Below are 16,555 nucleotides of genomic sequence, written 5' to 3' on the forward strand. Positions count from 1 at the left end.
TAGAAAAGATTCGCTAGATGTACTCAAAGATGAGGGGCGTCTAGGAAAATTTGTCCCTTAAGCAGCAGAGTCTAAAATCAGATTTTGGATGTTTGGGTAAAGGAAACATGATCTGGACTACACTGCCTAAGAGGTTGGTGGAGACAGATTCAATCGTAGCTTTCAAAAGGGAATTTGAAAAGCACCTGAATGAAAATAAATTGCAGGGCTAAGGGAAAGGGCAGTGCAGTGGAACCAAGTTTATGTTGCCCAGAGCCAGTATGGTTGTGGCTGGCTGAGTGGCATTGTTTTGTACTATAATCATTCTAGGATCTCAGTTTTAAAATTTGCAATCATTCTGATAATTTCCATTTGTGGAAGAGTTTCAAACTGCTACCATCCTTTGAAGGAAGAAGCATTTTCCTAATTTCACTCCTGCAAAATCTGGTTCTAATGTTTTGAGTGCACTTTAGAGCTTGAACTTAACCAACAGTGATCTTAAAACAGACCTTTACATGAGTAAATCCTAGGATTTGAGAACTGACTTTGGTTTGTGCGACCATCGTGGGTTTGGTTTGTTTGTTGTCTCCCAGCTCAATGAGGTTTCACTCACTCTCTGACTTGGTGGTAGTCAATAGTCTCTTGGTCATCTGACTCTGATGTCATGCTTACATTATTATTAACAGTACTGTCTAATTAACAATGCTGTATCAAGCCCGTGTGGTAGCTAGTGTGCAGTGGCCACCCAACATTAAAAGAACTCAGGCACCGGCATCTTACACCCCTTAAAATGAAGTCTGGGAGCTGGAAACCCCAATGGCAGCGGACAAGACTGGTGTACCTCTGCCGTTGCCTGGGAGTCATGATGTGGAAATGCTGGCGTTGGACTGGGGTAAACACAGTAAGAAGTCTCACAACACCAGGTTTAAAGTCCAACAGGTTTATTTGTTGGGCAAAGCCCCAAAAGCTAGTGGCGTTTGCTCTTTGTTGGGTGAGGGGGGGGGAGTTCTGATCACAAACAGGGCATATGAAGACACACTCAGTTTACAGAATACTGATTAGAAGACTATTATTTTCTGTAAACTGAGTCTTCTAATTAGTATTCTGTAAACTGAGTGTGTGTCTTTGTATGCCCTGTTTGTGATCAGAACTCCCCCCTCACCCAACAAAGGGCCAAAGCCCCAAAAGCTAGTGGCGTTTGCTAACAAATAAACCTGTTGGACTTTAAACCTGGTGTTGTGAAACTTCTTACTGTGGTTGCCTGGGAACTCAGGCATATCAGCATTAATGTTGCCACCCTAAGTGAGACCTGATGGGCATGGGAAAGCAAGTTTAAGGGGGTGATTGCACTTCCTTCTAGAAGGATAAACCAGAAGATTGCACCCACCACAGGGTTAGTTTCGCTATTAAAATAAACTAGATCATCTCAGAGCCTCCCTTCATGGAGTTAACAAACTCCTCATGACCCTTAAGCTCAGCCTATCTTAAAACCAATGTACGTATGCCCCAACACTGGAAGCCACAAACCAAAGAGGAGCTTTACTCCATTCGCAAACAATCCTTGGCCCAAATCTGAATGGGCAACAAACTAATTCTCCTTGTCAACTTAAATGCCAGGGTTGGTAACATAAGCCTCAGCAGAAGTCTAATTGGAAGAGAAATTGGATTCCTATGTCACCTGAGAACTCATTTTTCGTGTGGCAGTTTAATGACTGTTAAACTAAAGCTTGGACTGTCCAGGCCAAAACTGTTCCTCAACCAACTTCATTAAAATAAATCACCTGGTCATTATCTTACAGATATTTGTTGGACCTTGCTGTGCACAAATTGATTGCTGCGTGTTGCTATATTACAACAGCGTCTACCTCAATTTCATGACATGCAACTTTTATTCTGTTACAATTCCTTTTCCTAAATTTGCAGACTGCAGCAAGTTATGGGCCATCTTTCAGAACAATCACTGAACAGCCAAATGCTTAGAGGTAGCTGCCAGTTTAAATAAGGCACACACTACTGCAAGCCCAATGACTTTTTAAAAAGTTTTGTTGAATAATCATCTTTATGAGGTTCACAATTTCATTCTCCTCCTATTCAATAACAGTAGTTCATGTTTACTGTCACTTGCATTTCTCATAGTTGTCACTGCTACACATTTTCTATAAGATGGTGTGATTATTCCACATGCACATGTATGCCAATTTTTCCAATACTTCAAAGGATACAGTGAGGTTGTACTTCTGCCATTTCTACCATGTTCTTTGTGATGCTACTACCAAGTACATCTTCCCTTTTTCAGCCAACCAAAGGAACTGTTCCCTTTGTGTTACTCTGGGTGCTGGTTCAGGCTACTCTCTCCTACCCACACCCCTTACCCTTTCACTCTCTACCGTGCCATGCTTGTGCAGCAGTTCCAATACTTTGGATTTTATGGCAGGTAGAGGTAAAATTCAGAGCCCCAAACATTCCTTCCAAGTGATGAGTTACTTCACTTCTTTCAGTTCTGTAATATTATGTTCACTGCTCACAATATAGTCTCAATAGTCATGAGACCTAATCAGAATGTCCTGTGGTCAGCAGTTTGTAAAAACTAAATACCAATGACCACTTGAGGGCAGCATTTTTCATGTTTTTTGCAGGATGAGTGTTACTAGCTAATCCATCATTTATTGCCTATCCCTGCTTAAAAAAGTTATATCACTTGGGAAATTTATAGCTTCACAAACTCACTCTTTCAAACTTTGGATTTGCATACTTGGGATTCTTGGATTTTTATTCATAAGATCATAAAGTTCATCTTTGGACTGATAAGGTGATTTCTTGGAAAGCTTACCCTTTGCAAAAAAAAATCACCTTACCAACATGGTACTTGATAAATCATAGAAAGCCTACAGTGCAGAAAGAGGCCATTTGGCCCATTGAGTCTGCACCAACCATAATCCCACCCAGGCCCTATCCCTACATATTTACTGGCTAATCTCTCTAACCTACACATCTCAGGACTCTAAAGGGGCAATTTTTTTTAGCATGGCCAATCAAACAAACCCACACATCTTTGGACTGTGAGAGGAAACCAGAGCACTGGGAGGAGACCAGTCCAGATACGAAAATGCACAAACTCTATGCAGTGACCCAAACCGGGAATCGAAACCAGGTCCCTGGAGCTGTGAAGCAGCAATGCTAACCGCTATGCTACCATGCCACTCATGATGGGAAAAGAGATATTCCCCTATTTGCACTGTAATGATTTTAATTGATGAAAAACTGGTTAAAAGACAATCACTGGTGATTTACTGGAAATCACTTGATGAACTTGAAGTTTTGAACTTGTTTTTTTTAATTTCAATTGGGAATGAACAGTGAAAGTAAAAAGTTGTCCAACCTGCATTCTCCTTGCCTGAAATAGAGTGGTGGTCAGTATCCAGACTGGAATCTTAATCAGTGGGACATGTCTATCTTTGGAAATGTGAGGAGACTGAGACCAGAAGGATTGATCCAGCTATATTTTATACACCAAAGCTCCAGATGGACAACATTGAAAGCTGCAAAGGTTCTCCTTGAAATCTATTCTTCAATGTTGCACAGGTATGTTAAAAGAGATATCTATTTACACTTTCAGATTAGAAAGTGCTAACTATTCTTACTGCAAAAATAAATGTACTTTTATACTAAAATCAAACATCCTGAGTTTATTGAAAGAAGCCTGATTAAAGTCTGAGTTTAACAGTATTGAAGGAGGTAGATAATTACCCATTTGATGAATGAATTAAACTTTTAAATTAATGGTGTGATCTGTAGAGTAGTGGGGCTAGATACAACTGTGCACTCCTCCCATCTGGTTGTATATACTTCAGTTAACTAGCTTAGACTCTTTCTTCCAAAAGATCTACTGATCATTTCTATTTAAATAGGGTTTGTGGTTGAAAGTCCTTGTCATAAGATGTATAAAGTCAAAATGAAAAAATTAAAGCATTTTTCATTTAGCCATTATTTAATAACACTAAGGCAATACAGATACTGTGCGCTTACAAAAACAAGCTTAACATTTGAAACAAATGCACCCAGCTAACAAGTCATTTTTACAATTGAAGGAAGACTTTAAAATTATAAAACATTCATGAAAGGGAGCACCATTTAATTGAAAAGCCATTGTTGTGCACTTAACATACTTTATATTGTAACTAAACAGTGCAGAGAACCTTTTGCATTTGATTATTCTGAACTAATAGGCAATTATTACTCCCTCATTCCAAAGTACCCCAAAAAGTATCCCTACACACAGCAAAGAATACAAAAAAAACTTGATAAAATAGAATTATCAAAAGAGGACCAAAAAACAATCCTTTGTGGACCTACCAAAAAGGAACAAAATCGCAAAGCAGTTATTGGTTTTCAAATTTCTATACATCTAGTAGCTTAGCCATCATTTGAAAATGACTGCACTTTTAAAGAAAACAGATGCATCAATCTATGACAAACTTTGGGATCCAAAGAGCATGTACTAGTGTATTCTGGAAGTGCAGAAGATTTACTACAGCTGATATTGTATAAAACTAAGTAATGCATTATCAAAACTCATGAAAGGTTAGTGAAAATGTATTTGTCTACATATAATGTAGACATTGCTCAAATTAACAGGCAGTTATGTTTCATTTCTGAATAAATTATATCAAGCATCAGGTCATTTACAATCTTGCAGATCAGTGGAAGAGGAATTCTGCAGCTGTAAGAAATCATTCATCTGTGAAGACTCAGTAGTTCATGGGGTTCTTCTCATTTATAAAATTAATGAATCCTCCCATGGAGTGGGAGTTTACACAGGTTTCACTGTACCTGGGTGGATATAAAAATATCTAATTTGGCAAACTGATTTAAAAAAAGCTTCTCAATGTTTTGGACTGAAGAACATTTCAGTTAAAAAATAAAATTAACAAACGTACCACAATGTAATGAGATAGCTCTTGTAAAACATTGTAAGGGGCTTCCAAGTCTGAAAATGCATAAAATGCAAACTATCCAATATCCTTAACAAAAAAGTGCTACAGGAGGTGGGGTATTTTCTTTTTACACAGATACTCATTGTGCAAACATTTCAACAATCAACTTTGTTTAAAAATGAGAAAAATGTCACCTCAACCTTTGCCAAATTGAAATATTAAATCAAAGTACAAAACATAATTGCAACATAAGTGAATAGGGAATCTTCTATACGTAAATATATACACCACTCCAACAATTCATTTTTGTCTAAATAATGCCATTTTCTGGCATTCCAAGTGGGAATGTTAAAGAACAGATGCAAAAAGGTTAAGTCAATTTTGAAGGAAGAGGAAAAGCCAAGGTTGGATAACTGGACCCATCTAAATAGATTTTAAGATGACTAAATATATGGGATTGACCTTTTTTTTTTAAAAATGGATTCCTGGAACATGGGTCTTGCTCGCTGGCCAGCATTTATTGTCCATCTCTAGTTGCTCAAGGGCAGTTGAGTCAACCACATTTCTGTGGCTCTGGAGTCGCATCTAGGCTAGACCAGATAAGGACAGCAGATTTCCTTCCCTAAAAGGGCATTAGTGAACCAGATGGGTTTTTCTGACAATTGACAATAGTACCATGAACATCAGTAGATTCTTAATTCCAGACATTTTTACTGAATTCAAATTCCACCATCTGCCGTGACAGGATTCAAACCAAGGTCCTCAGAACATTAGCTGAGTCTCTGGATTATAGTCTAGCAATAATACCACTAGGTCATCACCTTAGTTTGTCACATTACAAGCAACATTAACCAGATTGTGAATTATTGGTTGAAAATCTACATCAGTAAAATGAGCATTGTCAATGGAGTTGATGTTAAACACCATCCAAAATACAAAAACATATGCAAAGTGCATCTTTGCTGTGCTTGGGAAAAAAAGGAGGTAAAAATTCTTTAGCTTTCCACACTATAGTCAGGTGCTTAAAATTGATTTAGAAATTAAAAGCTTTGTGGAAATGGAGAAGACAGAACTTGTGTGCTTATGAATTTATGAGTGACCTTGCATACCTCAACTGTGGGTGCAAATGTCACAGTTTTGCCAACTTTTTTTATTAAAGTGATTAAAGTTCATTTTCCATTGTGTGCTTTTGAGAGCAAACAAATAGAAGTGACAATTTTGCAGGAGACTGGTTTCCACTGAAGACTGTATTTCAATATGCATGATTCTGTCAGTTTCAAAACACAAAAGGACTAATAAAAATCAAAGATTTTTCACAGCAGCCATTAAAAATCACGAAGACAGTTTTTCAATCACTCAGACGTTCAACCAGATTAGCAAGAACTGACTTGCAAGTGTATTAAAGCTTAGGAATATTATGTACTGCCCGTATAACAGACATGTAAAAAATCAGAAGTGCAATTAACAATATCATGGTTATAAGGCCAGACTGAAAATAAATGTACTGTAGTACTTTAAAATGGCCCTATTATAACTTGTGTTTTAGCAGGATACCATTTCCAACTGTTAAAGGGGGAAGTTTACTTTGGAACAGTTGCTTGTTATACATATTACCTCAAATAATATTATTAACAGCATTGTTAAAGATATTTTACTGTTGGTAGTAAACTTAAGTTAAATAATTTGTTATCCCTCATACTGTGCTACCTTTCAGGTGTAAGTTCTCATTGTTTTCCAAATCAATGGAAATTTGTGAATTATGTTAATTAAAAACAGATACTGTGGCACATAATTAAGTCTATTGTTATAGTAAAGGTCCAATTTAAGTAGTGAACGGATTTTATTACTTGCTGTATACAGGTAGATAGGCAATAACTGTGGTCTTTGGCAGAAGTTGTCTAAGGCAACAGAAAAATGCAACACTCAAAAAATCCACTTGCTTAGATGTACAGATTTCCATTTGCTGACATGATCAAAAGGTAGCTTTAATGCATTGTCACATTATGATACAGGTTACATTGATAGCAATCCAATGTCTGAATCAAAGTCAAACTAGCAAAGTTACATTAGTGCTGTTGAACTGTAACACCAGATTTGAAAGAAAGTCTGATTCAGCACTTAGCAATAAGTGGTACTGGGGGGGCGAGGGGAGAAAAAAAAAATCATACACATGATTCAAAACACATACCTGAATACTAGTTGGTCTGTACATTTGACATTCAAATATTCTAATAACTTTAAAACGTGCAAACTTGGTAACATTATCAAGCTATGTGCCCATGAAAGGGCAATTTAATGTTTGCAACTATTACACAAAGCAAAACAAAAAAAAATAGCAGCCTAGCTTATTAGCCAGGAAGTACAAGGCAAAATTAGGGTTAAGCAACCCATGTGGTGCATTACTCATTTCAACAGATCACAGCTAGGTGCAGTGAATCAAAACAATGTTGTACCATTGCCCAACAATTCATACTTTAAAAAAACTAATTGAGTTTAATCAGTTAAGTTGTACAGAACAGTTCTACTTGCATACATACATTGGATAATAAGAAATCTTTTCAACAAATATTCATCTAAGACTTTTAACCATTTAATACAATTTTCATTGAAATTCACAATCCCTCTGGAAAACAGAGCTTTCTGCATGAAACAGCTTACAACACAGAATTCACAATGTCAACAGCAAGATATCACATTGTGGTCTGTGGTACCATAGTTGTAGTCCTATTGAAAATGCAAAGCAGGCTCAGAAGAAAGTTTGATACTAGATTAGGTGTTTGTGGCACAGTGCTCATAGATATTTAATGCTTTCTGCAACTCAATGTTTTTGGGGGAGGGTTGGGGAAGGGACACCAAAACAAAAATGCATTCCAAATCTGTTTTCCTAGGTCTTTTTATGGCTAATGTTGAATATGGATGTGGGCTGTTGTTTCTGAATCAAAAGTGCTAGGACATCTGTCTGTCTTTAAACCATTCCACAAATTCATCCAATAAGACTGGCCCTGAAAGAAAGCAATTAAATTAGAATTTATTACAACCAGTACTTCAGAACAGAGCATATTTACTGTAGTGCAATCTACAAAGTTCATACTGTGCAGTTTTAAAACATCTGCATCTTCTATTTCCTTAGTGACCTTTCACAAACAAAGTCTTATAACCATCTAAAAAGGTAAACATTAAGTTTATATACAGCACTGGTTCGAACCTATCTGGAATGCAGCATACAATTCTGGTCACTACGTTACAACTGAGGACAATGAAACAGATTTCACAGTTCAGGCAGCAGAGCTATAGGGTGTGACTACAAAGGATTCTAAAAGGGGCTGGTGAATTAGTTCTCATAGTATTTTCCAGTATGTCTTCAAATAAATTTTTATTATTTGAATCAGTTTTTGATATGGTGCATCTATCCAAACAAGTTGTGGATTAGAGAACCTTGAAGAGACACCATTTTTATTTTTCCTGTTTATTTAGGCTACAGATCAGTCAACTTGAATGCCTATTAAATGCTACAAACTTTCACCAAATGATTTCCTGTAGAATAACAATTTGCTTAGAAGTTCAAACCCCTTGAAAAAGAAAGCTGTTTAAGATGAAGTCCTTTCTTCATGTTTACTCAAGTCCTTGCAAAATAAAATGCTAAAACAAAAAATTCTGAAAAAAATAGGCAGCAGCATTTATGTTGAGAGAAAAACAATTAATGTTTCAGGTTGGTGGCCTTCCATCAGGGCAATTTTGTTTATGGATCTTGGGGAGGAGGTAGAAGGAAGTTGAACGGGATTGGGGAACTGAGGCAGGAAACTGTGGGGGAAGATCACCAAAGGAGTTAGGATCAGTTACTGTTCTGGAAACAATGTCTCCAATGTGAGTTAGGAGGAACATAAGAACATAAGAAATAGGAGCAGGAGTAGGCCATCTAGCCCTTCGAGCCTGCCCCGCCATTCAATAAGATCATGGCTGATCTGTTGTGGCTCAGTTCCACTTTCCCGCCCTCTCCCCATAACCCTTAATCCCCTCTCTTATCAAGAACCCATCAACCCGCTTCTTAAAAATATTTAGCGAGGCAGCCTCCACCACTTCAACGGGCAGAGAATTCCAGAGATTCACCACCCTTTGAGTGAAGAAGTTCCTCCTCAACTCCGTTCTAAACCACCTCCCCTTTATCTTGAGGCTGTGCCCCCTAGTCCTACTGTCTTTTTTGAGCGGGAAGAGTCTCTCCACCTCTATCCTATCCATCCCATTCATCATCTTATACGTCTCAATGAGATCTCCCCTCATTCTTCTAAACTCTAACGAGTACAAGCCTAGTTTATTCAGCCTCTCCTCATAGCTCAATCCCCTCAACTCCGGTATCAGCCTAGTAAACCTCCTCTGCACTCCCTCCAGGGCCAAAATATCCTTGCGCAGGTGCGGCGCCCAAAACTGCACACAGTACTCCAGCTGCGGCCTCACCAATGCCCTATACAGCTGCAGCAAGACCTCCCTACTTTTATATTCAATCCCCCTCGCTATGAAGGCCAGCATCCCATTCGCCTTCCTGACCACCTGCTGCACCTGCAAGCTGGGTTTTTGCGACTCATGCACAAGGACCCCGAGGTCCCTCTGCACCGTCGCCTGCTGCAGTTTTTCGCCACGTAAGTAATAGTCCTTCCTACCATTCTTCCTACCAAAGTGGACCACCTCACACTTGCCAACATTAAATTCCATTTGCCATTTCCTGGCCCATTCGCCCAGCCTATCTAGATCCTTCTGCAGACTCTCCACACCCTCCGCACAATTTGCCTTTCCCCCAATCTTGGTGTCATCAGCAAATTTCGACACCCTGCACTCGGTTCCCTCCTCCAGATCATCTATATAAATAATGGACAGTTGGCATTCAGCCTTTGCAAGGTAAAGTTTGTTCACCATACAACAATAATACTCTCCCTGAGTCAGTAGGTTTGATGACATCAGGATTAGACTGGAAAGACAACTGCGACAAGTTAAAGGGGGGCAGGGGGGTAGTGGTGGTATGAAGAGGGAAAGATATCACACCAACAGTTCTCAATAAAAAAGGTCAAGAATGGATACAAAGCCAGAAGGGTGGGGGTCCGCTTAAAGGGAAAATATTGGAGATGGGTGAAAGGTTAGTTAAGTGGTGGGATGCTCCTTATCAAAGAAGTGGACATGAAGGCAAAGGTGACGGAAGAGGATCTCAACATCATGCTGAATTTGAAATTCAGGAACGGATAAAACAGAGTCCTAGTAAATAAATTCTATAATATGTAGTTGAAATATATTGCTGTTATTAATATCATTCTAGTGCTGGCATAGATGTCCAAAGCTATGGATCTCAAACTATGGTGATTATTTTATCCCTGTCTGGATTTTTTTTGAATGCCAGCATGTCACTTGACAATCTACCTTAATGCAATAGAAAATGCTTACAGCAAGCAGCAAGAACAACTTATGAATCAGAGGCAAACTTGGGCCGAGAGACTTGCATTTCAACATTATTATTAAACAAAGACTGCTGCAACATAACCCCAAATTAAGTAACCAGCATTTTTTCCACATTGTCCATACTTCTCAAATTCTTTTAACATTTGGGTTATTTACTTACCTTGTTCATGGGTGGATAGCTAGTTAAAGAAATTGAGCCATTGACTTATTTGCTGTCTTGCCTGAATCATGCTGTCTTCAATTTTAACCTGCTCTTAAGCGTGAAGCAAAGACAACAGTCTGAAGCCAGTAGGATCCCAGTTCAAATAATCAGGGTCCAATAACACATTATCCTAATCATATTTTATCACTAAGTGGGGAGGTCGCTGCAGACTTCCAATGGGGAAAGCTGATGATTGAAAGCCGTTCTAGGAGAATTTTGCCTTTTTCCTCACCAACTTCTTTATGGAATCCAGAGGTGCAGGAGCTCCCCATGGAAAATTTCAGTGTTCACTAGCATGGACTCTGCAACCCTGCAATTCAAATCACTGTGCTCTCATTCTGCTATGGGCAGACATTAATCTTTTCTGTCAGAAACCCATTGACAATTAACATCCTCTACTTGAACTGTGACTGGAGAACTAAAACATAAATCCAATATAAAATGCCTCAAGCAAGTCTAAGGTTGAAAGATTTTCATCATTCCTTGCTTGAGGATACTATCAAAACAGATTTACCGAAGTAAATAACAACTTAAGTGAGACAGGATTGACGGTTATGTTAGCAGACCAAACGTAATTAAATATTCCATGTATTGTGGTCCAATTTGGAATAGAGAAAATCTATCCAGCCAGGATAAATAACCTACCTTGTAAGGTTTTCATTCTTTGATTAATAATAATGGCTCTCTAAACACTGCAAGAGAAGTTCAATTTTATTGGTTCTGTGGAAACCATGTGCTTAGTGCGTGTATGAAAATATCACAACATTATACATAGATTGCACTGCTAGCGATCTATTTCCACATCTTATAAAGCTCCTGTACAACTGCGTCAATTCACTGAAGCAAAACTGAAACCGAACCAGTATTAAATTCCTGTGAACCACCACCATTCATCCCCTGCCAAAAAAATGCACATCCCTCACAGATCCTGTTGAGGCGCTTAGAAGGGGGATCTGGTGTGTGCAGGATGTCCATTATTTTAATAATGGAGGCCCTACAAATTTAGGTAATTTATCTTCATTTAAATCACCCTTTGCAGAGTGTGATTGCATACCAAATGAACATACTAATACAGCACAAACACATGGTGTCTCACCTAGTGATCTGGCCAATATTTATCTGAACCAGATGTTCTAGTTATCATTACATTCCTGTCTGGGGAACTCGCCATGCAGAAATTGACTGCTTTGTTTTCTAGAACAGTGACAACTCTTCAAAAACTTACTTCATTGGTTGTAAAGTACTTTGAGATGCCTTAATGTCGTGAAACCCTCAGTTCACCAAAAAGCTGTTACTGCAATGGTGCAAATAAGGAACAACCTAAACAGAAGCTGTCTTTCACAATCTTTCCTGATATTGTTCAAAATGTTCTGTTTGGTACTTAAGATTACCTGGCAATTCTACCAACTGTCCATCAAAAACATCTTTCCTGATAAAAAGGCGGTTGTAGTAGTTGATGTTATAGTTCCTATGCACATCATTCCGTAAAGAAAAACACAAAATGTCAGACTTTATTAAAGTCCAAAGCATGAACAGTTATGGTCACAGTACAGCAACTTACATTTTATTTTCTGTAAGAGATTGTGCTCAACTGTAAATTAGATTATTGTGTGCTTTAGTGACTGTGTAATTGTGAGACTGTCAACCTAGCAAGCACATCACCTAGGAATAAGCTGGAATCATATGTTGCTTACAACACATAAAAGGTGGCCATTCAGTTCATCATGTCCATGTTGGCTCTCAGAGTAACTCCACTGGTTCTAGGGCTTTGCCCTCATCAGGTGCTTATCCAATTTCCTTTTGAAAGCCATAACTGAATTTTCCCTCAACCAAACACTCAGGAGGTTCACTCCAATCCTCATTACTCAAATAATAAATGTTTCTCATGTCACAGTGATTTATTTTGCTATTGGCCTTATATCAGTCCTCTGGTTCTTGACCTGTCAATAGGAGCAGTTTCTCTCCATCTGCTCTAAATGCCCCATGATTTGGATCACCTCTGTCAAATCTTCTTTCAACCTTCTCATCTCTAGGGAGAAGAAACCCAGCCTCTCTATCTATCTACAAACCTGAAATCACTCTTCAGACTGTTCTCAGAAATGTTTCATACCCCTCTCCAAATCCTTCACATGTTTCCTGAGATGTGGTACCCAGAACTAGACAATACGCAAGATAAATGTTTTCTAAAGCTTCATGATAAAGTAAAAATGCAAAAGTTATGTCTCTATTTATGAAGCTCACGATCCAATCTGCCTTTCCTGACTTTCTCAGTTTGTGCACATTTGCCCCAGGTCTCTATCTCTGCACCCATGTTAGAATTGTATCATTTAGTCCTCATTCTTCCTACCAAACAAAATAAGTACTGCCTTGGGATGGAGAAAGATTTGCTTCTGCCCAGTTTTGATAGGTTCCAAGATGGCTGGTAAGTCCATCAACTTTGCCATATGCAAAGAAGGTGGTGCTTCGAGAGTTGGGCAGGTGAGATTTTTGGACATTTGACTGCTCCCTCTCTTTGTGCTCCCAACACAGTCTCCTGACATGTTTGATGCCTTCCCAAAGCTACCCTTTGAAAGCAGGCTCAAGGGGACTAACGGACTACTTTTGCACCTATCTTGTACATTTGGGAGTCCCCAGCTTGTGATGGACCATGAAATGGCAGGGATTTTTGATCTCAACAAGGATGCTTTGAGACATTTTTTGGATGATTGCAAAGTCTGATCACCACAACTCTGTTCCTATTAGTCAGTCAATTTTGTATCCATGCTGTCACTGTCCCTTTTACAGAAACACAGAAACTAAAAGCAGGAGTAGGCAATTCGGCCCTTCAAAACTTGCTCCACAATTCAACATGATCATGGTTGATCCTTTATCTCAATGCCATATTCCCACTTTCTTCCCATACCCCTTAATGCTATTAAAATCTAAAACCTCTTTCTTGAATACATTCAGTAATTTAGTCTCCACAACCTTCTGGTGGTAGAAAACACAACAGGTTAACGATCCCGAGTGAAAAAATGTTCCCTCATCACAGTCCTAAATGGTCCACGGTGTATCCTGAGACTGTGACCCCTTGTTCTAGATTTCTCAACCAGGGAAAACATCCTCCCTGCATCTAGTCTGCCCAGTCCTGTTAGAAATTTATAAGTTTTAATCACATCTCCTCTCATTCTTCCATACTCTATGAACACAGGCCCAGTTGAACAAATCTCTCCTCAGAGGACAATGAATGTGAACCCTAGTATCAGTCTAGTGAACCTCTACTGCAGTTCTGCTATGGCAAGTATATCTTTACTAAGGTAGGGAGACCAAAACTGCATGCAATACTCCAGGTACGGTCTCACCAAGGCTACATAGAACATTAGTTTGCAGTAAGACATTCCCATTTCTGAACTGAAACCTTCTCGCAATGAAGGCCAACATACCATTTGCCTTTATTTCATGAGCTTCAACTTTGCTGGCTGGTCTATTATGCAGCACATTGTAAATTATTTCTGCAAGTCCATGCAAACAACAATTGCATTATCCTAATCAAGCTTCTCTGTTACCTCATCAAAAGATACAATCAATTCAGGTAAACACAATTTGCCTTTAACAAATCCTCCATTGTTCAAGTGGCTGTTAATTTTGTCCTAGGTTATTTCTGAAAGCTTTCCCATCACCGAGGTTAAACTGGGTCACTTGCAATTACTGTGCTTATTCTTGCATCCTTTTTTGAACATTTGCAGTTCTCCAGTCATTTGATATTTCTCCTGTATTTGAGGCCAGTGTCTTCTTAATTGCCTCCCTTACTTCCATCAGTATTCTCAAACAGATCCTTAACATTTTCACATCCTCTTTGACCACAGGTGAGGTTCCAGAGGATTGGAGAATAGCCAATGTTGTTCCCCTTAAAAAAGGGAGCAGGGATAATCCAAGAAATTATAGGCCAGTGAACCTGACATCAGCAATGGGAAAGCTTTTGGAGAAGAAACTGTGGGACAGGATATATGCACATTTAGAGGAAAATGGACTAGTTAGTGACAGGTAGCATGGTTTGCTTTTAAAAATGGGGAAGGTCATGTCTCACCAGCTTGTTTTGAGATTTTTGAAGAGGTGACAAAGCAAACTGATGAGGGAAGGGCTGTGGATATAGTTTATGTGGACTTTAAGGCATTTGACAAGGTTCCACATGGCAAACTGAGACAAAAACTAAAACCACATGGGATTCAGGATGGGCTGGTCAGTTGGATACAGAACTGTTTTGGTTATAGAAGACAGTAGTGGTGGAAGGATGTTTTTCAGAATGAAGATCTGTAGCTAATGATGTCCCGCAAGGTTCAGTACTGGGACCTTTGTTGTTTGTAGTATATATAAATGATTTGGAGGAAAATGTGGGTGAACTGATTAGTATGTTTGCAAATGACACAAAGATTGCTGATAGTGGCGATAGCAGAGTTGCTGATAGTGCCGAGGACTGTCAGAGGATACAACAGGATTAGATATTGGAGACTTTGGGCACAGATGGTAGATGGAGTTTAATCCGGACAAATGCAAGATGATGCATTTTGGACATTTAAATTTAGATATGTATTTGACTGCAAATGGCAGACCCCGTAGGAACGTTAACATACAGAGGGATCTGAGTGTGCAAGTCCACAGTTCCCTAAAAGTGGCAACAAAGATGGCCAAGGTGATTAAGAAAGCATATGGCATGCTTACCTTAATCAGCCAGGGCACTGAGTACAGGAGTTGGGAAATCATGTTGCAGCTATATAAAACTTTGGTTAGGCCGCATTTGGAGTACTGGTCACCACACTACCAGAATTGTGGAAACTTTGGGGAGAGTGAAAAGAAGGTTCACCAGGATATTGCCTGGTCCCAAGAGTGTCGGCAATGAAGAGAGGTTGAATAAACTAGGATAGTTTTCACTGGAAAGACGGAGGCTGAGGGGAGACCTGAAAATTATGAGAGACATATATAACATGGATAGTCAGAGGCTTTTTCCAAGGGTAGAAGTGTCAATTACAATGGGGCACACATTCAAGGTTTAAGGGGGAAAGTTTAAGGGAGATATGCGGGGTAAGTTTTCCATACAGAGCGTGGTGGGTGCCTGGAACGCGCTGCCAGAGAATGTGGTGGAAGCAGGTACATTAGCATCATTTAATAGGCATCTAGATGGGTACATAAATAGGGAGGAAATGGAAGGACATGGACCGAGTAAGGGCAGAAGGGTTTTTTCTAAGTTAGGGCATCATAGAACACAGAACACTACAGCACAAACAGGCCCTTCGGCCCACGAGTTGCGCCGATCACATCAACACCTACCAACCTACAGACCTATCTATAACCCTCAATCTCATTAAACCCCATATACTCATCCAGAAGTCTTTTAAAAGACCCCAGCGAGTTCGCCTCCACCACCACTGACGGCAGCCGATTCCATTCACTCACCACCCTCTGAGTGAAAAACTTACCCCTAACATCACTTCTGAACTTCCCTCCTTGCACCTTAAATCTGTGTCCTCTCGTAGCAACCATTTCAACCCGGGGAAATAGCCTCTGAGAGTCCACCCTATCTATTCCTCTCAACATTTTGTAAACTTCTATCAGGTCGCCTCTCAACCTTCGTCTCTCCAGGGAAAAGAGTCCCAGCTCCCTCAACCTAACTTCATAAGGCATGCCTCCCAGTCCAGGCAACATCCTTGTAAATCTCCTCTGTACCCTCTCAATAGCTTCTACATCTTTCCTATAGTGAGGCAGCCAGAACTGCGCACAATACTCTAAATGAGGCCTGACAAGGGTCTTATAAAGTTGCAGCATTACCACCCGACTCCTAAACTCAATCCCTCGATTAATGAAGGCCAGTACACCATACGCCTTCTTCATGATTGGTACAGGCTTGAAGGGCTGAAGGGCCTGTTCCTATGCTGTATTTTCCTCTGTTCTTAAATGCAAGCTATCCTGTCATGTGTCACCAACCTGATATCTGTCATGCTCACACTTGTTTTCCTCCACCTTA

At 39.5% G+C, this 16,555-nt stretch overlaps 1 protein-coding gene across 4 annotated transcripts in view; it reads right to left on the reverse strand.

The window, feature by feature from the left end:
• Positions 1–6,882: 6,882 nt before the first annotated feature.
• dcun1d4 (DCN1, defective in cullin neddylation 1, domain containing 4 (S. cerevisiae)) overlaps positions 6,883–16,555 on the reverse strand; it is an 80,617-nt gene continuing 70,944 nt past the window's right edge. For all 4 annotated transcript variants that reach the window (XM_080187711.1, XM_080187695.1, XM_080187704.1 and 1 more), the window contains exon 11: positions 6,883–7,915. In XM_080187711.1, coding sequence (XP_080043837.1) covers positions 7,860–7,915 — 56 coding nt within the window. In that variant the 3' untranslated portion in view covers positions 6,883–7,859. The remainder of the gene's footprint in view (positions 7,916–16,555) is intronic.

The sequence above is a fragment of the Carcharhinus amblyrhynchos genome, chromosome 1, assembly GCF_965287045.1.
Source record: "Carcharhinus amblyrhynchos chromosome 1, sCarAmb.v2.hapA, whole genome shotgun sequence".
NCBI classification, from domain to species: domain Eukaryota; kingdom Metazoa; phylum Chordata; class Chondrichthyes; order Carcharhiniformes; family Carcharhinidae; genus Carcharhinus; species Carcharhinus amblyrhynchos.